This window comes from Annulohypoxylon maeteangense (genome assembly GCF_022496945.1).
Source record: "Annulohypoxylon maeteangense strain CBS 123835 unplaced genomic scaffold GGS22scaffold_7, whole genome shotgun sequence".
Taxonomy (NCBI): Eukaryota; Fungi; Ascomycota; class Sordariomycetes; order Xylariales; family Hypoxylaceae; genus Annulohypoxylon; species Annulohypoxylon maeteangense.
Window position 1 is genome coordinate 974,789 of NW_025953254.1, and position 26,686 is coordinate 1,001,474.

Genomic DNA, 26,686 nt, shown 5'->3' on the forward strand with positions numbered 1-26,686 from the left:
AGATTGGTACCTTCTCTCTTATTCCAGGCAGCCTTACGATGGTAAGCACCGGCTTCATTTAATATACCTTATCTAGATCACATCCTGTTGTGTAACAAGTGCCTTACCCGAGGTTGTGTGAAACCATCAACATGTCGTCAATCGACATCATAGCCGACACCATCGGCTCACTCAGCCTCACAAGCATAAGCCTCGGCCTCCTAGGCATATTCGTAATGTGGTACACAGTCTCAGCCTTCTTCACATGGTACCGACTACGACACATCCCAGGCCCGTTCCTAGCCTCATTCTCGCACATCTGGATCGCGAAGAGCATTCTCCTCGGCACGCTGGAGCAGGACTTCAGCCAGCTGAGGAAATACGGGCCGCTGGCGCGGACGGGGCCGAACTCGATCGTCACGAACGACCCAGCTATCCTGCGCAAGATCGCGTCCGCGCGCACGAAGTACACCAAGAACGACTGGTTCGCCGCGGCTACCTTTGCGCCGGGACACAGGACGATGATTACGATCCTGGATAACTACAGCCATGATAAGCTGAAGGCGAAGACTGCGCAGGGGTACAATGGTCGCGAGAACCCCGACTTGGAAGTCGCGGTTGATTCTGTGATCATGCATTTCGTCGATGTGGTGCGCGCTAAGCATCTAACGACGAAGGAGAAGATACGCACTGTTGATTTCGCTAGGATGTCACGCTATCTGACGCTAGATATTATTACCAGGTTGGCGTACGGCAAGGCATTTGGGTTCCTGGATTCCGAGGAGGATCTGTTTGGGTATACCGGCCAGGTGGACCAGCTGCTCAAAGCGCAGAACTTGTCGCAGGAGATTCCGATCTTTAGGTATATCGTGTTCTCGCACTTTTTCTTCAGTCTGTTCGGTCCGAAGCCGAGTGATGAGAAGGGCGTTGGGAAGATCATGGGGTAAGTTACATTGTCGATGTCTGCTGGTTGGGGGTGGTTCTAATGTTTTGTGTTAGGTATACACAGAAGATTATTAATGAAAGGTTCGATGCTGGGAAGCATACGAAGGACATGATGGTAGGTTATAGTATTAGGTTTGTATCCTCAGAGGGTCGCTAATCGATGAAAATAGGGGTCATTCATTCGCCATGGTATGACCAAAAAAGAATGCGCCGAGGAAGCGCTGCTTCAGATACAAGCTGGATCGGATACGACGGCCGTGGCTATTCGTACCACATTGATGTATATCATGTCCACGCCTCGGGTCTATATTAAGATGAAGGAAATGATCAAGCAATGCGTAGACCGCAACGAAGTTTCAAAGCCTATTACTTTTGAAGAGGCTCAGAGGCTTCCTTACCTACAGGTATGAATCCTCATCACATATGCCTTGGTACTTAATCGGGAACTCCAAGCTTACGGTCGAACAGGCTGTTATCTTTGAAGGCCTTCGCATGCGCATACCGGTAACATACGGACATTGTGAGTGATGACTCCCCAGCCATAGAGGTCTCGTATCTGAGGAGATAGGGGTGTATGCAGCACGTAATATCCAGTAAATTTCATTAACACACAGCAGACAAGCAGACGCCTCCGGAAGGGGATATGATCAATGATATTTTTATCCCCGGAAATACCGCCCTAGGCCACAACTCATTAGCTCTAACACGCACCGAATCCATCTTCGGCGAAGACGTCGACACGTTCCGACCAGAACGTTTCCTTGACTGCGACAAAGACACGAAGGCCGAGAGGGAATTCGCTATAGACATGGTTTTCGGCGGCGGCCGATGGATGTGCGCCGGCAAGCCCATCGCGTTTATGGAGCTTAACAAAATATTTTTCGAGGTTAGTGGTCCCCCTATCCACCTAGATATCTCGTTGGGCGCGGAATGTAGCATAACTTAATATAAGCTGATATGGTACTATAGCTGCTGCGCGTTTTTGATTTTCAACTTATATACCCGACGAAAGGCTGGTCCGAAACGTTTTATTTTATACCTTTTCATAAGGATATGTGGGTGAGAATCACGGAGGCCGAAACGTGACGGAGGGACGTTGGATATCTTAGGGAGAGTTAAAATCGGTAGAATAGGATGTTTGGCCACAATCAAAGCCGTAGACTTGGAATCTTGGATCATCGCTGTCGGTACCGGTCAAGATGACTCACTCAGTCGTCTGTAACCTCTCTAGGCTCTCCTTACCTACGCCCCTTAGCCCATGCATGAATGAAGAATTAATCCTCTGATCTTTCTGCGATGGCTATGATTAATTTAGAGGCACATACCTGGGTGCACTCTCAGCCACCTTTCTCACGGTTCCCGTGAAGTCAAAGAAAATTATGCCATGAGGCCGAACTAATGAACAAGGAAACAACAGTGTTGTTGCACGAGAAGCTCGGGGATACGACCAAATGGTCTGTGCGCGTACAGAGCCACAGAAACATCGATCGCGTTTCCTCGTATCGCCAGTGATACGGTTGCCTTTCGTGAAGGTAAAGTAGATCTTTCCGTCCTCCAGGAAAAGGTACCTACCTAGGTAGGTATTTATAAGTGTTCATTGCAATTTCCTGCATCATGTGGTAGAAATCAAGGTTGAACCTTAACTAACAGTTGAACTTGCCTAGATAAAGTGAGACCTCCCTCCTACTACATTTATACTGATACTATTGTCGAAGGCGCGAGGTAGCATTATAACCCTTGAACAGAATTAAGTTATCATAATTTCATGTACCTGCTATTAAAAATACGTTTAGGGTACTTCCTAGTACTTATTATATCACACGAAATGTCAACCCCTCATCGTTCGTACTGCTGCGGGGGAGGCAGAGGCGCCCAGGACATTCGCACTCGACAACTCAACGTTCCCATACCATTGTTCATCAAGATCAGCAAGCTATGATGTAATAGAAAGAGATAAGATACTTACTACATATGTAAATCATTCCTGAAATCGATATCTAAACATGGGATAATGACGTTGTACATCATCGATTGAAAACGATCGACAGTACCTGCCGGTACGTAACTTTGCCTCATTTGCGGAAATATAATCTCCCCCATAGAGAATTGAAAATACGTAAGTACACCTTAACTCATAATAAATAGATACGAATCGTCCATAAACTCAGATCCCATCCAGATTGGTTATTTTCACGTCTCTTACTTGTTATTATTTTTTTGAAGGTTTTACATACCTTATTTATATTATTGCTGTCGAGACGAAACTTCAAATACCCCCAAACATTTTCTAGCGACATTGCTCATCCTACAAATATTTCTACCCCTTTTCAACTATCTACTTACATTTTAATTGACATGATCTCATTGACAGGGAAGATTAAACCGAGGTAAATTTGTTTAAAAGGAATTAATAGAAAGAAGTTCTCTGGCTTCGTTCCTTGCCTACTAGGTATGCTGGTACGTATATCAACTGCCATTTCTGAAATGTGACCAACACTCAGCAGTTTTAGTGAGATGTTTTAGTTGAATACTGTGAGCTTACCGTAATACCCAAGACATAGTTGAAAAGTGATCCTCAGGGTGCTAACGTTAGGCAGGTACTTGCTGTAATCCTATGCTGGACGGTCAATCAATAGCGCCTGGCAAGATGGCTAGCCAGCTGCCGTCAGTGTGATTTGGGCTTCTTGACAGCACGTAATGCTACCGTACGCTGAGAAGCTACAGGCGCTGTGGTACGAGCGGAGCACATTCCGGGCCAAGGCATGTACTGTACAAACAGTGGGTGAGAATTTATTGCCTGCTCTGAACAGGGGGTCAGCACCCTCTCTCCTCGGCATAGTATGTCGGGGTACACGCTTCCAAAATTATCGCTCCAACGATTGCCTTGTCTGTTATCGACGAAATGGGTATTGCTTTTGGCTCCTTGTGGTTCTGGGCTATCTTTTGGTCATGTGTTTCGAAATTGGGGCGTTCGCACGCCCCAGTCAAAAAGCTCTTCCCAGAATACGCCATATTTCCACAGAAGAACGAGCGGTGATATTTGACGGTTTTTACGGCAATATGCGAAGATTTTCTCATTTGATGAGATAGTACAACAATTCGTTTAATTGGAAGAAAACAACTATTTCCACACGAACTTACCGACATTAACTCTGTGATCGATGGCATGAACGCGCTACGCCGAAGTTAAGGGTGACTGAAGTGAAAAATTCGCATCGATATATCCGGAGAAAATGCTCCGGGTGAGAAAACTTATCTGAATGGACAATATTAATGAAGCCGTTTATGAGGTAGATTGCTGAATCCGAAGATGGCCAAATTCCGCCGAATACGCAGAGACACTAGCTTTGTGCAAGCGATCCCAGTTTGTAACACGCCAATCATATCGAATAAGTAGAACCTACTGAATTCTGATTAGCGATATAGTGACATCAGCATTTACCTAGGGACAACGAGGGATCTGATTTTTCTTCTCTCGTTATCATGAGACCGCGTACTCTCTTCCATATGCCGGTCGAACCGTCAATAGGGGTAACCTCAATATGACCTACGATTGGCTAATCGAGCTTCGGATTTGGGTCCGAAAGGTGAGGTCTTTAATTTGCCACCTGGGCATCGGATCTGATATACTGACCCATATCGATGGAGCCTCCGCGAGGTAGACCCGTATGTTTGTATTAGGATACCAATGGCTCCCAAGCCAAGCCATCCCCCAAAGTGATCCTTGATCGATACTCGAAAACATGGGCGTGCTATATCTAGGCGATGGACCAATCACAGACCTAGATGACTTGCAACTCGAATATCACTGAATTTTGGAGAACAACTACATTTAGACAGTACATCCACTGTTTACGCCATCTTGCATGTCCAGTTGTAGTATGGCTTGCATCAACCCTTGACAAGAAATATCGAAACTTTTACGGGTTACCTCAAATAGAGCTTTCTAGGCGACATTGTACGTTGAATTCTTCCGATTAATCCTTATTTCTGTCGTCTGCCCCAATTTTTACATTCTCTAGTCTTCCACACATCTCTATCAGATACATACCAAGTAATCGATTCCACACAAGCAGAAACAAGTACTTATCCAGGATGAATCATCCATCCGACTCATGTATCCATCCAGGTCTTTTAACTCAAGCCCCAGACGACAAGTCCATCTATTGTACGCTCGAACCACATTTCCAGCCACAACCATTGCCAATGGAGTTTACAGACAGCTCGTTAGAGTACCACCAAGCGGCCAATAATGTCAATCCGTATGATGGCCAAGGTAGCCTTGCAGATCCCGATATATCAAGATACATGACTCTCCTGGGAGATCTCCACTTCCAACAATCCTCCCCAATACATGAATACCGGAACGATGAATCCCAGAAACCAGCGGGGGGCGGCAGCAAGAACCATCACGAGAACGGAATGCCATCCTTAAAACAGGAAGACATCACCATGATGACACACAGTCGGCGATCATCGCGATCCAGCAACAAGCTCACAGGCGACGAGTCATCTCTCGAAAAGCGCGAGCGCAACCGCAAAGCGGCCAACAAATGTCGGAGGAAGCAGAAACAGGCGAACAAGGAGCTGAAGGAAAAAGCACAGATCATGGACGAGCAGCACAATTCCCTAGCCTCGCACAAGGCTCTCCTAGAGTCCGAGGTGATCGAACTCAAGAACGAACTCCTTATCCACGCAGCCTGCGGCTGCGAACCTATCAGCAACTACCTCATGCAGGCAGCCAAGAATTACGCGATGGGTGGTGTGGGGGAGGCTCAGAGCGCGGAAAAACAAACGTCGACTGCGGGTCGCTAGATGTGGGTTATAGGAGGTTTGGGGGTGGCGTTTAAGATGGATGAATTATGACTGTCATGAATTGATACCTGGTTATGTACGGCTTCCGTTTTATAAAGATATTATTGCTAGATTATAGGTTTCTTGTTATAGTTAATTACTACTAGGGACTCAGTACCTAGATTACCTAGTATTTTAGGGTTAATGCGTAGAACTTGAAATTCGAAATTCATCAATCGTTTAGATCGTTCTTACTAGCTATCTCCTAAGAAACGTACAATTAATATATCGTCAAAACTAACAAGTTACTTGCGAATTGGTGTTGACGTTGCTGTAATACGCTATGTATTAACTATCCCCCGTCAGCTTAATCAGCACTCCTTACTCGTCAAAATATGTGCGGGTTTCTTAAATAGGAAGTTTGGGGGTTAATAGTTGCATAATGGGGAATGCTACCTCTTATACGTGCCTCACATATCTGAACGTTACCACCTACCTACCTAGAGTCGCAACATTATTCGGTTACCCCGACCCTTCTGCTAGAATATAGGTAATTTCTGATTGACTTCTTTAAAGTTCTTTTAGATAGGTACTGCCGTAGTTACGGTCAAGCTTGAGACCGGGACGGTTGTCACAACGTGGAACCGCAAAGTTGGACAGGTTGAATAGGGGCAAAATAAGGGTCATACGCCAGTCCCAAATTCGGTTAGTCACCGGTCGCTAGCATCCGGTGTTCAAGAAGGAGGTGATCCAGTACGTGCGAGTAGACCCGTAATACGCCGTCGCCACCACCGATCGAGATCGACTACCATGGGTTATTCCAAATTCCATCGGAGCCGGCTCCGGTCTACCAGCTGCCAGTCAAACCACCTCTTTTATCCCTTGATGTTTTAACTGGCTCCCGAGATCCCGAGTGTCAACCTACGTCAGGTCTACTTAACTCTGGGGTTGGTCAATTACGACACCTATTCTCGATGTAGGTAGCGCGATCGAGCTCTGATCGTCTAAGGCCATCGTGGCGCTCTCTGGGTAGATGCCTAGATGTGTTATGATTTTACGTTCCGAGCCGCGGGGTTTCGTGCGGCTGATGAGGTCCTTGCCAAGACTCGTGGCGATATTCCATCAAGGAACTCCGAATCGCCACATGAAGAATCACCATTTTCCATTCAGTAGTAACCTACTGTACACTGTTATCATTCATGATTCTAAATGAGGTACATACAGTTCCAACGAAATCATTAACCGTTTAACCAAATTGAGCCCACCTCGATGATCTTCACGGTAGACTCGTTCGCTTAAGAATAGTGGGCGGACTTTGCTTTTACGCCCCCAGACAGTCGACCGAAAGTCCGAGACAAGTTAGTTGGGGTAAACGTTTCGTCATTCTATTCTTCCCCGACAGCCTGGACCATAAAGAAATTTACATTCTATTCTCAAAAAAAAATTAGGTCGTGTTCTCGTTCGAAAGTCTTGATGTTGTACCCAATTTTACATTTGACTCTTTAATACCTAAACATACAAATTCTAGATGTCGAACAGTCGAACAGTCGAAACCCACAATATTCATATGGCCGCGAAAACCAAGTCCGTTTTCGGAGTTAACATTCATCAGTATCGGTGATAGCCTCAAAATCTTAAACTTGGTCTTTGCTCGTAGTTTCCGATATGTTTGCCGACTCTTGATGCTTGCCATCCTCGACGTGGATCTGCCTTTCGACAGCTTCCGTCGCGGCGTGGGCTCGGTTTATATCCTCGAACACTGTCCTACCGTTAGCATGTATTCGCATCCAGGGCTTATTGAGGGGGTAATACAGAAGGCAAGTTCTTCCAAAGTGCGATTCGAAGTCTCGGGCCACAGGTACCACATGAGGAAAGCTTCAACTGCGATCCAGCAACAATACACGATCAAGAACTTCCACCCGATACCGGAGACGGGGTCCAGACCAACGGGGTTGACGTTCGTACCGAAAAACTAAATCGGATTAGCAACCCGATAACTCTATGATATGTTCTGAAGGCTCATAAATATTACCTGGGCGGCTTTCCCGAAGAATTGGAAGATGGATATTCCGCGAGCTCTCATAGCGTACGGGAAAATCTCGACGAGGTACGCTAAAAGATTGACCTAGTCAGCTAAGAGCGTTGATGTGTGGTTAGTTTATCCATCGGTACTCACTATACGTCAGGGCGTTGAAGCCGATGTTGTAGGCTGGCTGGTATGCATAGATCCAGAACAAACAGAGCTTTCCGGCAGCTTTCGATCCTCCGACAATGGCCTCGGCCGCGGAGATAGTCCAGGCTACATATATGATGAGGATAGCGGATATGGAAGTCAGGAACATCGTTCTACGCTTAAACCTCATGACCAATAGCGCGGTAAAGACAGCGCATACTAACCCCAAGCACTGGTTTCCGATATTGTACTTGGCCTGGAAACTGGGATCCGTGAAGCCGATCAGGTTAAGAATATCTCCCAGGTAATACGAGATAACCACGTTTCCGGAAAGCTGCGACATGACTCCGAGAAGCGAGCCGATAATCACACGTCGTCGATTTCCGGGGCTGTTGATCATATCCATCCAAGAGCGCTTCGAATGCTCGAGTTCGATAGCGATGGTAGTCTTTATCTCAGCCATTTCCGCCTTTGCGAATTCCGAGTCTTCGTTTCCTTCGGCATGGTAGGTAACTAAAACTTTAAAAGCTTCCTCGTATCGTTCTTTGCTTATCAAGAATCGGGGGCTTTCGGGCAAGAAACTAGGCGTCATGAGCATGGAACTTGGGAATTGGGTAGCGAATCGAGTCTCACAAGATGAGGGCGACTTGTAACAAAGATGGCGACATCTGTAGAAGGGAAGGAACTCTAATATCTCCACGTTAGAAAACTCGAGTCGACGCGATGTTTTGGTATATATTACCTCCAAGACCTACGAAAAGCGGTGTTGTCAGGTCATGAGCAATATTTGATGAATCGATTACATCTGAGGTCAACTTACCAATCCGACGGAATTTGCTGGGTTCCATACGTCACAGCCGAAGCCACGATGGCGCCGATGAAATATGCTGCGTTGAACAAAGACGTCAAGATCGCACGCTCCTTGGGATACGCAAGTTCTCCGATCAAACTAGACCCTGCAACGATAGCATATGGCAGTCCGAAGCCAATGATCAACCGGGAAACGATGTACATCGGGCCTTAGGAGATAATTAGCTTTGGTCTTTGGTGGGGAATTAGCTATAGGGATGGCTCGTTGCTTCATCACGTACCGTTTACCGCGAACCCCTGAATCAGCGATCCAATGACCATTACCACGCTGCCGAACATAACACACCATCTCCGACCCAAGTTATCATTAAGTAGTGGGATAAAGGGGAGACCGATCACGGCGCCGAGCGGCAAGGCGGAGGCCAGGATCCCCTTATAACCGCCTGTTGGATGGCCGAAAACTAGAGTTCATTCGCGTTCAGCTTTCTCCATCTCCAACTCGGAATTTCCCCAGAAGCTTACAATTTGACCACGCGGGAACTATTTGGACGGCGTTGATGATCTGCGAGTCGAACCCGGAAGTCATTTCGATCCCCATCAGACATGGAAACAGCATGAAGTACAAGTAGCGCAAGTTTCTCTTCTGATGCCATGGGACCCTATCCTCCATCGCCATGCGATGGACGATATTGTCCGTTTGAGCGCCGCCGCCAACCATTGTGTCGAGATTTCTTCCGGGTTGCGGTGATAAGGGTTCGAGATTGTATTCGTCGGAGAGATAGAACCTAGCAAAACAGGTTCAAATCTATCTTTGATGCTGTTCTAAGGTATCGGTCATGATGTTGGTTCATATATAACTGAACCAACTTCCTTCGCTCGGACCGACTTTTTCTGGTAGGATTCGGCGGTTAATAAGGCAATATCAGCTTATATCTAAAGGTGCGCGAAAATCATAAGAGGTCGCGGATGTGTATAACCATTTTCCAATTTAGCCGCCATGCGCCTGATTGCGAGCTCCATGTTCGGATACCAACCGTGAGGGCACAGCAAATAGAGAGCCCGGGATTCTAGGACTCTGATCTGATAAGAAGATTCCCATTGGTTTGCGACGTTCCATTTCTCCAAGATCGAGGCCGTTCGAAGACGCCAGCGGAAACAGTAGACGAACCCCCCGCAATATCCCGCAATACCCCCGTTATCCTTCCCCGTGGGATTGTTTCCTGTTCCTTTCGGGTTATATTCTCCCCATGGAACGCTGCGCATGTTGATTTCAGCTTCGCGTGGAGGTGCTCGGCTTGTCACAGCTCAGCTGTTGCCTTGCCGTCAATCCAAAGGACACATAACTCGGGCCAGCGGATGATGACACCCCGAATAACTTCGCTTACTAGTTTCCGCCAAGTTAGAGATGCCTTTGTGTCAATATACTCCCATCCCCGGCGTATAGACATGAGCTTATTAGATGTGATCTCCCGTTATAACAGCTTGCTTGGAGGTTGAGTCTCTCAAGCATACCTACCTATCTAACACGATGGGCACTAGGTCTCGTAACATGTAACTCACCATGTCATTCTTAAGGCCGATCCTGTATGAAATATCGCGATCCAGCTCTTTGATATTGTGGTCTGTAAACTCAAGGAACGGCAGAAGTAGTATTGTGTAACTCGCGATGGTTTAATGATAGTATATTAGTATATCGTTATAAATGATGCTTGCAGTATTAAGATGCTACCTTGATGGGATTATAAACCGGGTTAGTAGAAAAAGGGGTTGCTCATGAGTCCTCGTTCAATTGGAGCAAATATAATTGAATGACTTATTCAAGATGCAGAACAGATAGAATAATTCAAAACTCTCCGGTTATATTTGCTGACTTTTCTAAGAGGAAGTAATCCATGTAGAACCGGAACGTTGCTCATGTTTTGCTTCCTTGAGAATCGCATATCGTCATCTTTGAAGGTTCATCGGCTTTGATCGTACCTTATCACACAGCCAACCGAGTTCCACGAGTATAAAATCATTGATGATACAAGATCTGGGTCATTTCCATCTGGGGACGGGTACGACCTTGTTTAGGTAACTTGCCGCGACGCCTCCAGCGCCTCCCATTTACTCCGGAGCGCGCCAAGCCTAAGATATTAATGGCGGCGCTGGCACCTGTACGATGCGCCCAATCGGGATTAGGTACAGCTGTTGAAATTACCACAGCTCATCCAGGTCTGTCAAATCAGCAGTTCTGTGAATTTCGAGTAAAGTTGATTTGTAGGTCTCTTGGCATCTCGCTGGTGAAGGAGGCGTTGCCATCCGTGCACTTTTACATTAGTTCTAACTTATGTTTCAAAAAAGTCATGATGCAACAGAAGAACATAAGGGCGGTTTCAACAGCTTGATCGGTTCAACGTTCCTTGCTGGACGGCTGCTAGCTTCAAAGTTATCGTTCGGTCCCGGAGCTAGCGGACCTATTTTTTCTCCAAAAATACTCCTAGTGGAGCTATCGTGCCGAAATATTGTGTCGGGTAGCAGCAGAATCCGAAAATGAATAGTCGATGTTTTCATGAGGTTATAAGACAGGACTTGCAATGTTTTCTACAAACGCCTAGGACACTGTTCCATCCCAGGGGGTGCAATGCCTTATCATAGTGAACAGGACATGTCGGTATATAAGCACTTTATAAAAGGATCGCATGAAGAAGACGGGAATTGTTCTACTAGAATCATCCCAAAAGCTTCAATTTCCACGTGGCTTAAGCCTCTTGAATCCTACGCAAGCCACAGGTCGAATGTGGTATTTGTGGCTAGTCTAACGGCTGAAATGAGACAGGCAAGGATCGTTTACGTCGCTTTGGCCGCTGGATGTTGCACACGACGCGCAGAAGGATTGAACCCATCCCTCTGATAGGAACCTTATGAACTTAGAAACTTAGTAAGGATTTATACCGACCCACTGGAGGCGAGATAATCCATATGGCCATACCTGTTATGTATTCGAAGAGATCGCATCGCAGAGTTAGTAATGAGGCTAATGCATCGGAAGCGAAGTTCTGTTTTTAGAAATCGTACTAACGAACAAACAGTGGATTATGATAGACATGCGGCAGCAGAACATGTATCCCTCGTTTAGTGGCTGTGCCTAGTGTTTGGACGGACTTCTCTGAGTGTTGGTTTTGCTTCTTTTGCCTTGCACCTCTCTCGCACGCAACCAGCTGACCCTTGCTGATGTTGATGGGATTTATGACTTATCCTAGTTGTGTATAGGTAAGGCTAAATAAGCAATTTAGATGAACAAGGAGTACGATGTGTGTATGTGGTAGATATTCCTGTTTATGCAGCTACCCGACAGCAAGGGGGACAATATCCAATTTATGATGGCTCCCTGCCAGCGAAACCGAGAGAGAGAACATCGACGCTGCGCCGTTACATAGCAGGTACACGGGTTTTTTATCTGCCGCGAAACACAAACAGCGATCGAATAGTTCAGAGGTATGTCAGCAGAGATCTTGTTAGGTTCACTTCAAGCAATAATAGGCAATCATGTGTAAATATTCGGGCAGTGCCTTAGCTTCCATGTCGTTGGGTCCCGTCTAACCAACCACCAACCGAGCAGTGGAACGACGACCCATTAAGGATAACATGGTACTTATGATATCCATAGCTGTAGGTAACCGTCCGCGAGTTTTAATGCAAGAATAGGTAGGTACTGATCATATACTAATAGTATACGATGTCGATACATATAACTCAGCTGTACATTACATACCACTAGGCTAACATCTATTATCCCCCCAATAAAATATAAGATCGTCAAAGCTTCCACAATTTGCAACGGCATGTCTTTGACACATCTGCGCTGCCACCCTGGTTAGAATCCTATTTTCTCCACTGCGGGCTTCTGTCAATCGCTGATCCATGCGCCCCAGGTCGCATCTGAAAAATAGGTGAACAAAAAGCCAGCCCTGAAGGTCCAAGCTTGCGGGTCTGCGGGTTTGCAGCTCTACCTGCACTGCACTGTATGCTGTATTATATTGTACTGTAATGTTTGTCTGTCCGTCTTCCAAGTTCTTAACTCATCCGGTCACCGTCAAGTTTCCACAACTTAATAATTTCCCTAAAACTGGAGGAAAAAGGGGAATCGAAGAGATTTGGTGAGATTTGCAGAGATTTACAGCGATGGAAAAGGCTACTCGGGCAACGGACGTAGACTCGGTCGAAGAGCAATACGTTCTACCTTCGACATTCTCGCCTTGGACCGGCCATGAGGACGAACCAGACTTTGGGCACTCACGTGCTCAATCATTAACACCATCGCCAACATCATCACCACCACCACCCGAGAGGTCTAAGGAGCACCTATCGTCGTATATCGCGGAAGACGAAGTAGTGAGGCCTCCGCTATCGCGGCGGGCTTCTCCCTTTAGATCTACGCCGACGCCTCACGCTCAAGGGGACGACGAGCAACTGATGCTGAGACCGGATGATCACGGCATGCAACCAGTGACCGAAACTGTCATTTCTGCCGGGGATATTCAGCAAAAACGAGGTACCGTACGGCGCACTAAGTTCACGGAATTACTAAGTCGCTCCCTATCACTGTCGTTACTGGGCAAAAAGGTCCCTTCCTCGCCTAGCATAGGCAGTAATTACAACACGATAGCGGAGGAACCTTCGAGTCACCAGGGCCCTGAGCATTACCCCATGGACTCGGTCAACGCGCCCCGCTTAGCTGTGGAGGATAGATCCCGTCCGTCAAGTTCAAGCGGCTCGGAAGACGATGATGACATCGATATCGACGAGCTTGCTACCAAATATGGTATGTGTAATTCCCATTCCGCCCATTCCATGTTTTTATCATCTAGTAGGTAGATACTAATGAGCTATCAGAGCGACCTCCTCTGGACTGTCACTCGAGACGTGATGTCTACGTTAAACGCTGGAGCTGGACATTCATTATTCTCTTGTCACTATCCCTGTACTCTACCCTACTTAGTGGACTATGGCTTTTTACTTCAATCTACCAGCCACGTTACGGGAGAGGGATATCTGATAGCGAGGGATGGAAAATGGCGCCATCGACTGCAACGCTGCTCTGCACCTTGATAGCCAAGACTATCGAAATGTCATTCGTCACTGTCTTCGTGGCTTTCATCGGCCAGGTTCTGACGCGGAGGGCATTTGTTAAGAAATCTAAGGGCGTGACGCTCGCTGAAATGACGATGCGGAATTGGGTCATTGTGAGTGCTATAGAGGAAACCCGTCTTATGGCTTAATTGAGCTGGCAGTCCGTTACTAACCGTACGATGCTGAATACAGCAACCGGGTTCTTTACTTAGATATTGGGCAGGAGTTCCTTTCGCGGCTACGACGGTTATGGGCGCCTTATCGCTGATTGCAGCTATCTGCACAATGTTCTATACGACGGCATCCGACGCGATGGTCAGCCCCAAGCTCAAGTATGGAGCATGGGAATCACGCAGCTTGGAGGGGTTCGTAAAGGCTTCCTATGCGAATCCGTACTATGTCCAGAAGGCTTGTTCGACACCCATCGACACGCAGATGGATCCGAATAACTCGGCCCCCTCTTGTCTTGACGTGCAATACTCAGGTCAATCCTATCACAACCTACTGACCTTCATGTACGTCCCCACCGAATCCATTCCAACATAGCCCCCGAATTGACTAATACATTCTATTTAGGGGTGAATGGCACACGCTCCACGAGAACAAATCATCAACCGCCGATCATCTGAGCGTGAGACCCGTGGGGAAGCACAATCTATTCGACAACACTACGATGGCGTCGACCTGGATAGAGACCGAGTTTGGAGACCCGAAGACGAGCTTCGCAACATACAACAGGATCGTAAACAACGTCACTCTAGCGATGCCCCACGCAGGCGTGTACTCCGCAGCCACAGATCCCCGAAACAACATCCTGCAGCCGGACGACTTAGCAGGCGTCGGCGAGTACTCCATCCGAGCCAGCGTCGTCTCGCCCGTCGTGAACGTGATGTGCGTGAACATGGCGCGCGCCGAGCTCGCACCACTCGTATACACCGAATGGCCACAAGCGCGAACCGCATCGACCAACGTGCCGGGCCAGCGCGCCGGCGTAGAAGACTGGTTCAACGACGTGCCCGCGCCCTCGGACACCGAATGGCTGAACCGCACCGCCGTCGACGACATCTTCCGGTGGGGACCGAAGTACCACCGACGCCCTCCCGTCTTCCAGCTGTACCCCATCGACTACAACATGATAACCAACACCTCCGTCGCGGTGTCCGCCGACATCTACGTGCTCGCGAAATCCGGGACCATCGACACCTTCGCGCTATGCCAGCTGTCGTCCTGGGTAACCCCCAAATGCTCCACCGAGTTCGACGTGTCCGGTATCTCAGGGGGGTACATGCGCGCGCACTGCGAAGACCCAGCGAACAGCATATCCTACGAAGCCGGGTCAGGGAACACCGACTTCGACATCCACATGCCGGCGCCGAGCCTCGACTGGCGCAACCTCGCCGACCAATGGCGGTTATCCATGGACCTGAACGGCGGGGTGCAGAACAACAACGCGAGCAACGCGCGCATCATGGCGCACCTAATCCTCGAGTCCCCATCTCTCAACCCGAACCTGCCCTCCATGGCCGAAGCGCTCGCGGTCCTCGCTTCCTCGACACTGGTCGCGGGGACTCTGTACTCGACGTACCGCGCGGTGTGGGACTACCCAAGCGTCGACATGTCGCCGGGGGGTGTATACGAATCCTTCCGCGCGTCGATGCGCACGCAGGAATACACGTCGTCGCACGTGATGGCGTGGCAGGCCGTGTTCTACGCCGTGCTGGGGTTCGTGTTTATCCTCAACCTCGCGTGTCTGTGCTATATCGTGTTCGTGCGCTCCGGGCTCGTCAGCGACTACACGGAGCCGCAGAACCTGTTCGCGGTGTCGGTGAACTCGCCCGCCAGCGGCGCGTTGTCGGGGAGCTGTGGACATGGGCCGGATGCACGGGAGATGGTGGTCCCCTGGCGCGTCGGGTATTCTGCTGCTGCGAATCATTATTTCTTTGAGGAGGCGACGGGGGGAGTGAGGGCGAGGGGAGAGAGTGTGGTTAGTGGATCGGATTTGTTGGCGCCGAGGGGGAGGTATAGGAGTCAGAATTGGGATAATTATAAGAGGTTGAGTTCGAGTCGGACTTGGTTGTGAGATTGGGGATTGTGAGTGTAAGGAACCTGTTGAAAGAAATGAGGGTATATAGTTAGGTATTACAGGTATTGTTTGTATATTTTGGGCATTTCAGTGTTACATACGCCTAAGGGGTACATAGTAGCATAGCGAAGGCGTTTTGGATGGGGGAGATTCGGGGATACCATGGGAAACTGGAAAAGAAAAGGGGGAATCACATATACTCTGCATTTACAGGTTCATTTAGTAGTCACCACATATCAGCGTAGGTAGAAAAAATAAGTTCGGATAGAGCCACTGGGTTATGGCATTGATAATTCAATAGCAGCTATATTTTGTATATTCTTCGGGATGTTGAGATCCCAAGTCAAGGAGCGTTGAGCTTTTTTTCCAAAAATTTCAGAAGTGTGGTTGTAACCAACCTTAAGGAGCGACAAGAATGTAAATATTCCAAGATTTCCTCCACTTCTTACCTAGATAGGCACCTATCAGCCAACTAGCCCTGTCCTACAGGCACTTTTTCACATCCGTTCACCAAGCAGACAGCTCATCTAATCTAGAACAGCTTATGCTCAAGCGTCATATCGCTCTCCGGCTCCAAGCCCACACAAGCGCGGAAGATATTCGTAAGCGCACCACGCTGCTTCGCCAGTGCGTTAACGACAGGAGTGCCGGGAGGCGTGAGCGGGGCCTTGAGCATGTAGCTAAGGATGCTAAGAACGCTATGGAAGCCTTTGAACGCGCCCTCAGGCTGGTCGTGTAGCTTCCACTGAACACGCGTCATCATCTCAGCGACGAGCACAAGGTCGATGATCAGCGGGGAGGCGAGCAGCGAGTCCTCGCACACGTTGAACAGGCTGATGGTCTGGTGTCCGCCCATGAAGATCTCGGCGTAGTACTCGTCGAGGGCGCGCTTGTTGTCGCCGACCGCCGGCATGTACTTGATGACGACGGTGTGGTCCGGGTGTTCGCCGGGCTTGTACAGCACGGAGTTGGCCTCGACCATGTCGTCGACCACGTTGCTCTTCGAGATCTCCTTCGATCGGAACTGCTTCTGCGAGCTGAGGTTCTTGCCGTCGTTGTTGCCGAGGTGGTTGTAGCTCGCGATCGACGTCAGCTTGATGCCTGCGTTGATCAGGAAGTCTACGAGCGCGGACTTCATCTTCGTCTGTCCGGACTTGAAGTCGTCGCCGCCGATGAAGGCGGAGTGCTTTTCTGCTAGCTCGATGGCTCCTGGGACGAAAGTGTTCTGCGGCGAGCCGTTGATGAATGGTGTTTTCTCTAGGATGCAGGCTACGGCGAAGACTGTGGACGGGGCAATTTCCTCGTGGCCCTCCTCGATAGCTTTGAGGAGGTTGTCGGCCGTGTCGTTGATGCCGGGGATGATATCGGCGAATCGTTCGGTGTTGGCCGTCCATTGGACGATGACTTTATCTAAGCCATTCTGTTGTTTGAAATTTCTGTTACGGAGTTAGCAGGGGCAAGAATTGAGGTAAGTATGAGAGTTTATCTTACTTGATATCCTGGCGGATCTTCTCTACGTGGGCCGTAGAAGCTTTGCTTCCCGGGATGAGGTTATCAGCGCGGTCCTCCTGGTTCGCTGCAATGAAGTCGGGGTAATAGATACTTGGGAGCGGGACCATCTGGGTCATCTCCTTCTTGATTTGTTGCTTTAAGGTAGGCTCAAGTACGGCAGCCCGATCCATAGCATCAGCGAGGTTCATGCTACTGATATCCCACCCGCCAATAACAAAGTCGTTGGGATGTACCATAGGGAGAACATCGCGGAACGGGATGTTGACTTCCTTCATGGTTCTAGGATCGGTACCGAGCTTCATAGTAGAGCTCATGATGACTGACCCATAGTAATTGGCAGCACGAGGACCCTCGCGAGTCTCCCAGACGAGCCCTCGGCGGTTGGCAATGATACCGGCGGTCACGGTAGATCCGTTGTTTCCGCCCCATCCTACAAGCATCATACCGACCTTAGGAATCTTCCGTTCGACTTTAAAGTCGTACACTAGTTCCTTAGGGGTAGCAACATACTTGCCAGCAGCATCTTGGGTCACGCTAGTGGTGCGATAGGTGTATTTGGACCGGATCTCATTGTCGGTGTAGGCCACGTTAGGTGAGCTAACTACGAAGAGATCGTTGTTGTTCGATGGCGAAGGGGTCGAATTGTCGCCGTGGGAGTGTCCGTTCCCGTACGCGGTGCCCGCGTCTACCTCAGCGTGCGGTGCCATGTTGCACTGCTTTGTGATTTTGGTCGCTATTTTGGGTAGAGGCCTTTATTGGGTAAAGGCCAAGTCCGCTGCGCTCCCCGGAGAAGCAGAACAGCGGCCTCCTGCGTACGGGTGATGGACGCTTCATGGCAAGTCAGAATACAATCTGAATATTTGTTCTAGGGGTTGAGAAATAAGCTTACGAGTTAAGAAGGTTGGAAAACGTTTTGACTATGTGTGGTGATCGCCGCCTAAACGCGCGATCGTCCTGTCAAGTAGTTGAATAAGAGAATAGATTGAGATAGATTGCTGTATAGCAGCTCTACTCAGGACAAGATTGGCTATAGATTTTTTGATTCTGGGTATTTCAAAAGTTTCAATGCTGTTAACTAAGTTAAGTTTTTCAAAAAGCAAACAATAAAGAAATCTACAGGTGCAGTAGCTCTAGCTTTTAAAGGTGGAACGTTGGAATTCGACGGATATGGCGGGATACTAAGTAACCCACTACTATGCTACGTGGTGGACCGAGTCGAACAACACATGCAGATTCAGCTTATAAATGTGGCATGATGAGAAGATGAGAAGCAAGGTGAACAGCTACTAATTGTTTACTTACCTCTTATTAATTACTTGGATAGCCGAACTCACGATATCGGTCGTCACAGTCGTTGGACGAAGTTGTAGTTTAAACGTCGTATGCTGCTCCGTATGCTCCCCGCCGTTGGGGTCTTAAGAATCCCAACGAACCCTTGACGAAGCTGTAGCGGGGTTGATAGGGGTGTGATTGGTCAATTCTGGAATGTCGGTGTCAAGACTTATCTAGTTAGGGCTAAAAGAGGCGTCTCTAGCCTGCACATGTACGAAAGCTTTAGCGATGTCCGGTCCCGGGTCCTTCGGTTGCGCACCTACATACAGCGTATTCTTCTTTGCCTGTTGTCCTTATCGTCCGCTATTCCTCGCATCATCAACTTGTTCACATCTTATTACCTAGCTACCTAGTTTAGATCTCAATTTCCACCCATCGCCGACTTGTTTCCATCACCAACAGTCAAGGCTCAAGAGACGTAAGGGCTACTCCGGGATTCTATCTTTAGAAATCTTTTGATTGTTCTAGAAACATACCTACGCACGTACTATTAGTTTCACATGTGTAAAATGAAAGACCACATGAAGTAGAAGCTAGAGAAGGTGGCTAAGAAATGCATGTCTTACACAATTCCGTGGTGACGGAATTCGCATACCGATTTATACTTGGATTGTGGCACGTGTGCACAATCTCTTGGACCAGATCTACTATGTAAGAATCTACTATGTAAGACGGAACTAGTGAGCTTAAAGGCACACACAGGCGAAACAAATCATGTGAAGCAAAATGTGCGGCCAATTTGTTATGGAAAAAAGGGGGGATGTTTCAAAAACTTCCTATTGGCCAACGACACACAGACTCGGAGATCAGAAGCAAGGGTAGAGCTAAGGGACTGTTCAGAGTCTGTGCAAAAGGAAACCGTCCATATTCTACTATGGTAACTAAATTACTATTGAACCTCGAGCCTCTTCGTAAGACATTGGACTTGTCTATGATATATTATGTGCGCTTCTCCCTCCCTACCTACCTACGTAACTTGCATAGACTCTTAAATTTCTACGTCCTTGAATTAACAAACGTATGTTCAATAAGGCTACATTCCAAGAATTCCTACGATGCACAGATTAAGAGGTCCCACTCTGTACCTACTTTCGCCAACCATCCTGCCAACCAGCTACTTGCTACATTGAGCCTCATTTCCGGGTCCAGGGGGGTTCGGATCGGATAGGCGAACAGACCAAGAGTTCATAAGAGCTTCGAAAAGACTTAATTATCTATCGATAGATATTAGGGATGCTGATAGGTAATAATAGAATAATAGGAGCCCGAGTTATCGCTGTTTTATGCGACGGTTTATAGCGTATAAACACAATCCCTTACGCCGTTTAATAATAATAATCATAATTCTCGGCGATGGTTAGCACACGAGACTTCATTGGACCCGAGTTCGTGGACCTTTACCCCGTACAAGATCAGGGGCTGTATGCAGTGTCAAGAAACGCCAAATGGCCAGGGCAAGACTCGGCCGCGATAATTGGATGGTAGGGAATTTAACAAATTTAACCACATCTGACGTCGGAGGTATTAGAGAGTCTCATTAGTCGCCGGAAATTTCTCACGCGATTAGGCTTGTTTGTGTCGCCGTTGATATCACGATTGACCAAACGACATCGAAGATTAATTTTCCCATTCGTTCAACAGTCATTCCACGTTAATCTTAGCGGCCATGATTTAATCCATGGGTGTAATGTCAAGTGACTTTAGCTAAGGTAGATCATGTTATAACCCCAGGTAACCCGACCTAGGTGCGACAAGGGCTTTCGGGACCAACAGGTGCCGCATAGGGCCGAAAGAACGGCATGAAATGGACGACTATCTTGCCGAGAGGTTGAATGCTTCACTTTCTCGACGGACCAATATGCGAAGTATGCGGAGTGTGTCTGCATATTTCTAATAGTTTGGACCAACGCTATGATAACTGCGTCACCGCGACAGTTAACTAAAGACTTAATACATAGTAGGGTCGAATAGAGAAGGCTAAATTATTGACGGCGTGTCCACTGCGCGTCTTCTTTAGGGCCTTCTTTAGTTAAATTGCTAGATCTGTCATGTTCACATCTGGGGGTTCCTGATCAGTGATAGCGGCGGTTACTTGATCTGCGAGTGATGGAACGTGTTCAGCATGTTCGCTTTAAGAAGCAATGAGATGCAGAGATGACGTCTAATCACAGCAAGCCTATCACGATAATCAGCGTAGAGGCCGTAAGTGGCAAGAAACATGAGGAGGAACAGAGCTAGCAAGGTTCTGGTATCCCCATGACAACCATTACCTAACCCTCCAGACCCCCCAAACCCTCTTCGCCCAGCCTGACCAGCCTGAGCTACTGCTTACCTCCTTAGATTTCAAACCGGTTCAATTGGGGTTGATTGGTTAATTATGGCATTGCCGTCCATGGTCACATCGGCACTATTTAGAATTTCATATTAATGAGAAGACGATGTAAACGAATCTGGTTAAATGTATGACAGTAGTATAGGAAAGCTGAATAGCCGATTAGCAAATGAGAGATGAAGAATCGACGGCTCTAGAATGATGTATGAGAGAGACCCAAGAGCAGCAAGAGTGAAAGAAAAAGAGACCGAGAAGGAATTTAATTCGATTTTTAGAATATCCCCTTTTGGTAGCTCTCCATATTACCCACATGTACCCACACGTACCCATATATGCAGACCAGAACTGATCCATGGTTCCTGGGTACTCCGTATTCGATCCATATTTCTAGCTGCGATTAAGTGGAGACAGGGGTATCTTTGTAGAAATTGTCGAATCACTACCAACTTTAAAGCTGCAAGGTACCCGTTCAGGTCGACTTAGCTCCTGCCAGCCCTGTCTAGTAGAGCAGCGCTATGCTGGATCGGTTTAGCGATTGCTAGTGCTGTAAGGAAGGTCGATCGTACAGCTTTATTAGTGTTACATAGCACCATCACCTAAAGCCACTCTGACCACCAACCAGTGCCAGTCTGACCAACCTACCGCCTACCGACGTGCTATGGCCTTCTTATCCATCGATAACTTTGCTTATTTTGTCCATATCCGGAACAGTGAGATTGTGGCGTTCTTCATTAAATATTGTCGGATTCTTCGGCGGACTAAGCGGCTACTGTGCTAATCGGTTATGTAGGTACTTCCATAAATGCGCAAGTGTGTTGGTGACGGGTGATATACATGCATTTCAGCTGTGGAAATAAATGTCAACGTGGAAGTACGTTCCAATTTAAGGTTAAAGAGGGAGAAGGGAGAAAGGGAAACAGTGCCACAATCCTCTGGAACCGACGAGGAAGGAACCAACGTTTCGAGTAACCACCTACTTCATAGAGTATTAGAAACAAAAGTTAAAAGAGGTGGAATATCTACCTAGATGGAATAGAACCTAGCAACTAACTAAACAAGACCCAAATCCTACCGATTCATGTTAATGAGTGAGTACTAACCTTGGAAGTAAGACGTCGGTGAACGATCAACGGTGACTTCATCGCCGACTCCTTCAGGTGACGGATGGTACCAAATTTACATATTTAGCTTACAGTTGCGAAAACCATCAATGTTTGACTTCAAGTTCCTAATCACATCCTCCTTTCGACGCCTCATGCGCCACCTCTTCCCTTCGTAGATTCGAACCGGCGAGTGTTTGATATAGATAACCATCATAATTCCTACCGTATGCCCTTCTTTCGCATATTATTTAATTCCCTGGAAGTCGTCTAGAATCTGACTTCGACCTCAAGAATTATCCGCGTGCTTTCGGGCTTCATGTACATAGTAATGAGATCCCTATCACATACTCTTTTAAGTTATTACTGCCAAGCCAAGTAAAGACAGGGGACAGGGGACAGGGACAGCCCATGAATGGTCTAAGTGGACTGCCCGTGCATAGTTTAGCCAGGGGTAAGAGGAACAGGGGGTCGTATTAACATCCACTCTTTCGAGACACAGGTCGCAACGTCCAAGACGACTTGGATAACTAACTCACCGACCTTTACACCAAAAGATCTCTTTTGAAACTTCTTCGACCTTGTTTCTTCTCGACCAATTGTTCGTAATTCTTACGGAAATCTTCCCAAGCGAGGGCCCGTATAGCGTCCACTGTCGCACGAACAACTCTGCATACAGCCTATCGCAAGGCATACCTCACCTCCCTAACACCATCAGCATTAACATTAGCGAGAGAGCGCTACGCTTATCTGGAGCCGTCCTATTTGACTGTTGCCATCTGACTGTTACTATCTGTGGAGTTCATGTTTCGACTTTTCTGCACGACATCCAGCACGACGGACCGATCAAAATTCCTTTTTTCTCATCAGCATATCAACCTTTAATTGGTGTTGGTGCTATTAAGACGATCAACCTGGCTTCCATACAGTCAAACGACGCCGTCTTTGATCAACACAACCCTCACGTTTTTAGTAAAAGGGTGGACGAGGCAGAGAGCTGCTGAATGCGCGGAACCGACTTAACCAATCCTTAATGAGGATAGGCAAGGGTAGAGTAAGAGAAGGGAATCGTGAAGCATTTTTCAATCATGGCGGACACATCACGACAATCGGCTTTTATGCCGACGATAAAATGCTCGAACTGCGGGAATCAGGTTGAGATTTCGATGATGGGGGATCATGTCTGTGGTAGCACGCCGGCTCCGCCAGAACGTTCGTGATTTTTCATTCGTCTTTTCGTTATAGATTTTGCCTCTAACTATCGAAGCAGCACCTCCTCCACCAATACCTGATCTTTTAGGTAGCACGTTGAATTCTCTCAAAGTAAATATGTTTGGCGGGTTCGGCCGCTCTGCTCCCCCCGCTGTCGATACAAATGCAGCAAGTAAGCTCACCACTCACTATCGAATGTAATACGCCTGCTAACGCGATAGTAGATCGCGCATTTGCAAAGCAGGACCAACTAACTCCAAGGAGCGCCTCAACCGGATCTCAGGCCATCTCACCGAAGACGCCTAATGGACGGCCTGGTGCCAGTCCTAGCAGAGATGACTTCGGACCAGCAATAGCTAGCTCGCCTAGGCGACCGGGCGGATATGGAGGATTTGGAGACGCAGAATCATATGAAGGCGATTCTACTTATGGCACTAGCCCAAATAAATCAACAAATTTCTTAACCAGGATGAACAGCATCGCGCCTGGTCCATTTGACTCGAACCGACGACCTGGCTCAAAAAATTCCTTCGCACGAAATAATAGTAGGGAAAATCTCACAGTAGATTCGATCGACACGATGGATAGGCCAGGCACATCTGGTTCAACCTCCTCTAAAAATAGTGCCAACCTCGCACCCCCTAGGGCACCACGAGCAAATGGATACGGAGGATTCGGGGCACCGCAAAGAGACAGCGATGAATTCGAGCCTCCACAATTTGGGTTTGGTAAACGTTCCGAGACTTTCCCAGAGAAACTTTTGCAAGCAAATGATGAAATATACGAAGCACCAGCACGTGCGCCCTCCGCACCTGGCCCAAGACCTGATCGATTGCGGAATACGTCAAACCTCGGTGGACAACCCACAAACGGCCAACGCTTACAGCGTCCTTCATTTGGCGCACAAGATGCGCTCAGGCCTCCTCCACGGGGAGGGTTCGCTCGCCCGCCAACGCGAGACGGGAATGGAAGACCTTCGGTGAATCTTGCTGAAGAATTCGGCGTTGGTAATCCATACCACGCATCTACCGTATCGCAATCTTCCAGTAGCTCTGGCTATAGTCACATGTCTCGACCCAGTCAAGCCAGCTCAAGTACGAGTCCAGCTCGATCAGTTGCATCTCGTCCAGAGGTACGGCGGCCTTCAGATACGTCCAACTTCGATTCTTTGATGGACGACCTCCAGGCTTCAATGGATTCAATGCAACCCAAAGGACAACCACCCTCCCCTACTGACCGATTACAATCCGAAAAAAGCGTCGCACCGCTGCGGTCAAACGATCGTCGCGCACCACCTCCAGAGGACCTACCATTAGATCCCGCTAGCCTAGTGGGACGAGACCAGAAGTTAGGTCCTCCATTGAGGTCGCCGGTTTCTCCGGTTTCTCCCGAACACTCAGATCGCAAGGATCCTGCTGTTCAGACTGGTCTAAACCAGTCACCGCCAACTCGGCCATCCCACAACCGCCAACCATCCCGCTCTCGTGGTAACTGCAAGGCTTGCAAATTGCCAATCACCGGGAAATCCATCTCATCGGCAGATGGCCGGTTAACCGGGAGATATCATAAGGCATGCTTCGTGTGTACAACATGCCAAGAACCCTTCTCATCATCGACGTTCTACGTTTTGAACGATCAACCATACTGTGAACAACACTACCACAAGCTTAATGGCAGTCTATGTGGAAAATGCAACAGGGGTATCGAGGGGCAATATCTCGAGGATGAATCTTCGAAGAAATACCATCCTGGTTGCTTCCGATGTGGCGACTGTGGCACCGTCTTACGAGATGGATACTTCGATGTCGATGGCAAGGCCTACTGCGAGCGTGACGCTTGGAAGCGAATGCAATTCGCGGCCCAAGTGCAAAGGCAAGGACCGCCACCGGGTATGCAAATGTACCCGCCGCGACGACCAAGCACCGCTCAAGGACCTCCACCACCGAGAGGACTTCCCTCCGGCCCCGGTTCGATGGGACCCGGTCCTAGAGGGCCTAGTCCACTCAACCGACCGTTCGGATTGCCCACCGGGAACCGCCTGGCTCCTGGTCAGGCATTAGGTCGTGGTGGCCTGGTGAGGATGGAGAAGAGGATGACGAGACTAGGCATGATGTAAACCCGAACTCATCTCCTGAAATTTTTTGTTTTCTGAAACGACGATACGACTCTCTTTTGTCTCGATCGACCGAACCCTATGTCACTACGCATATTTCGTTGGCTGTGTGATTTATCATATATCATCAGCATTGGAGTTCGCGGTTCTGTTCTGGGATAGCATTTATCTTTTTTTCGATCGCATATACCCTTTCACACTTCCATTCGCTACTGCGATTTGTTTATATACCCCTTGACGAGGTCGATAGCCAGCTTCGCCATTCTGGTCCATAATCAGTTCGGATATCACGAACGCATTATATTATCATAATTTGATAATTCTGAGATGCATCTCGAATCACCACCTCGACGTCTCTCGGTTTTACCTGCATTGGGCATTGGCGGGCTTAGTGCGCTTCTGTAACGTCTTTTAATCACTCTACGGTACGTGGGAGAAATGTCCGGGATGGGATGGGACGGGACGGCAGGTGATTACCTAGACACGAGCACGTACCTCAGACGACGCGAATCTAGCCTTAGCTATTCGCGTCGCCTGTTGCTAATAGAAGGTGGAGATAGAGGAATAGAACGGGGACGCGAGCGACATACACAGGGGATGGCGGGGGAGGATCTAGCATGTGCGAGAGAAGGCTAGAATACATCTACTTTAGTCACGCCGTCTACGGCGTTCAAGACTATCGTAGCGGTCCGCTTGGAGAGCGCGGACAGAATAGTAATAGTAAATGACAAATACGTGAAATTATTACGATTCTTGCTTGTTTGTACATTGTGTATAATTGACTCGTATGCTATTGTGATTCTGTTCGCTGTTTTACTGTCGGCAAGTTACCTCGTTCGCTTGTCCGCCCGCTGCTGTGCTATGATGTTGAGATCGGTGCGCCTTGATGAAACGAACGGACGGATACAATGATATGACGAATCTGGAGAAACTGACCTCAACTTAAAATTTCCGGTTTTGATCTTAGCTGCTTAGATAGAGATCCTTGTTAAGGTGTAGGTAGGTATTTATGTAATTAATTACCAAGGTGAAAACCCTTTAACTACCGAAAGGCTAGTACCCGACGGCCAAAACGGGGATTCGCAACTTGGGCTTCTAGGCGGGTTGCAGCCGCAAGGTTGTAATTTATTTTTACTGTGGCCTGAGCTAGGAGGTAGGTTAGGGACTTACAGTAGATGGATGTATACAT

The 26,686-nt window shown here is 48.0% G+C and overlaps 6 protein-coding genes across 6 annotated transcripts; 4 read left to right on the plus strand and 2 right to left on the minus strand.

Moving 5' to 3' along the window:
- Positions 1 to 10: 10 nt before the first annotated feature.
- On the plus strand, positions 11 to 2,291 carry GGS22DRAFT_161843 (cytochrome P450). Its single transcript, XM_047961142.1, has 6 exons — positions 11 to 922; positions 979 to 1,039; positions 1,095 to 1,328; positions 1,393 to 1,444; positions 1,542 to 1,810; positions 1,894 to 2,291. The coding sequence occupies exons 1-6, from the start codon at positions 132 to 134 to the stop codon at positions 2,008 to 2,010; spliced, it is 1,524 nt and encodes a 507-aa protein (XP_047819574.1). The 5' UTR covers positions 11 to 131; the 3' UTR covers positions 2,011 to 2,291.
- A 2,059-nt stretch (positions 2,292 to 4,350) lies between these two features.
- GGS22DRAFT_161846 (uncharacterized protein) lies at positions 4,351 to 5,929 on the plus strand. Its single transcript, XM_047961143.1, has 2 exons — positions 4,351 to 4,511; positions 4,587 to 5,929. Exon 2 carries the CDS (start codon positions 5,020 to 5,022, stop codon positions 5,737 to 5,739), a length of 720 nt encoding a protein of 239 aa, XP_047819575.1. The 5' UTR covers positions 4,351 to 4,511; positions 4,587 to 5,019; the 3' UTR covers positions 5,740 to 5,929.
- Positions 5,930 to 7,352: 1,423 nt separating this feature from the next.
- GGS22DRAFT_188028 (general substrate transporter) lies at positions 7,353 to 9,419 on the minus strand (the record flags this gene model as incomplete). The annotated part of the gene is made up of 9 exons (XM_047964674.1): positions 7,353 to 7,477; positions 7,531 to 7,690; positions 7,751 to 7,830; positions 7,895 to 8,472; positions 8,525 to 8,578; positions 8,634 to 8,642; positions 8,712 to 8,910; positions 8,983 to 9,162; positions 9,224 to 9,419. The coding sequence occupies 9 exons, from the start codon at positions 9,417 to 9,419 to the stop codon at positions 7,353 to 7,355; spliced, it is 1,581 nt and encodes a 526-aa protein (XP_047819576.1).
- Positions 9,420 to 12,811: 3,392 nt separating this feature from the next.
- Positions 12,812 to 16,126, plus strand: GGS22DRAFT_199935 (uncharacterized protein). The gene is made up of 4 exons (XM_047966359.1): positions 12,812 to 13,505; positions 13,577 to 13,926; positions 14,006 to 14,328; positions 14,390 to 16,126. The coding sequence occupies exons 1-4, from the start codon at positions 12,866 to 12,868 to the stop codon at positions 15,891 to 15,893; spliced, it is 2,817 nt and encodes a 938-aa protein (XP_047819577.1). The 5' UTR covers positions 12,812 to 12,865; the 3' UTR covers positions 15,894 to 16,126.
- A 214-nt stretch (positions 16,127 to 16,340) lies between these two features.
- On the minus strand, positions 16,341 to 18,750 carry GGS22DRAFT_133693 (myo-inositol-1-phosphate synthase). Its single transcript, XM_047958525.1, has 3 exons — positions 18,298 to 18,750; positions 17,388 to 18,236; positions 16,341 to 17,332 (listed from the first exon to the last, which is right to left on the minus strand). Exons 2-3 carry the CDS (start codon positions 18,113 to 18,115, stop codon positions 16,429 to 16,431), a joined length of 1,632 nt encoding a protein of 543 aa, XP_047819578.1. The 5' UTR covers positions 18,116 to 18,236; positions 18,298 to 18,750; the 3' UTR covers positions 16,341 to 16,428.
- A 3,762-nt stretch (positions 18,751 to 22,512) lies between these two features.
- On the plus strand, positions 22,513 to 26,247 carry GGS22DRAFT_161859 (uncharacterized protein). The gene is made up of 3 exons (XM_047961144.1): positions 22,513 to 23,384; positions 23,443 to 23,556; positions 23,609 to 26,247. Exons 1-3 carry the CDS (start codon positions 23,261 to 23,263, stop codon positions 25,498 to 25,500), a joined length of 2,130 nt encoding a protein of 709 aa, XP_047819579.1. The 5' UTR covers positions 22,513 to 23,260; the 3' UTR covers positions 25,501 to 26,247.
- Positions 26,248 to 26,686: the final 439 nt, after the last annotated feature.

Coding starts and splice junctions, on each gene's coding strand:
- GGS22DRAFT_161843 (XM_047961142.1), top strand. CDS start 132: ATGTCGTCAATCGACATCATAGCCGACACCATCGGCTCACTCAGCCTC. Junction 1,329..1,392: donor AGAGGCTTCCTTACCTACAG/GTATGAATCCTC, acceptor ACGGTCGAACAG/GCTGTTATCTTTGAAGGCCT. Junction 1,445..1,541: donor ACCGGTAACATACGGACATT/GTGAGTGATGAC, acceptor AACACACAGCAG/ACAAGCAGACGCCTCCGGAA.
- GGS22DRAFT_161846 (XM_047961143.1), top strand. CDS start 5,020: ATGAATCATCCATCCGACTCATGTATCCATCCAGGTCTTTTAACTCAA.
- GGS22DRAFT_199935 (XM_047966359.1), top strand. CDS start 12,866: ATGGAAAAGGCTACTCGGGCAACGGACGTAGACTCGGTCGAAGAGCAA. Junction 13,506..13,576: donor CGAGCTTGCTACCAAATATG/GTATGTGTAATT, acceptor ATGAGCTATCAG/AGCGACCTCCTCTGGACTGT. Junction 13,927..14,005: donor CGATGCGGAATTGGGTCATT/GTGAGTGCTATA, acceptor TGCTGAATACAG/CAACCGGGTTCTTTACTTAG.
- GGS22DRAFT_133693 (XM_047958525.1), bottom strand. CDS start 18,115: ATGGCACCGCACGCTGAGGTAGACGCGGGCACCGCGTACGGGAACGGA. Junction 17,333..17,387: donor AAGATCCGCCAGGATATCAA/GTAAGATAAACT, acceptor ACTCCGTAACAG/AAATTTCAAACAACAGAATG.
- GGS22DRAFT_161859 (XM_047961144.1), top strand. CDS start 23,261: ATGGCGGACACATCACGACAATCGGCTTTTATGCCGACGATAAAATGC. Junction 23,385..23,442: donor CACGCCGGCTCCGCCAGAAC/GTTCGTGATTTT, acceptor CTATCGAAGCAG/CACCTCCTCCACCAATACCT. Junction 23,557..23,608: donor TGTCGATACAAATGCAGCAA/GTAAGCTCACCA, acceptor ACGCGATAGTAG/ATCGCGCATTTGCAAAGCAG.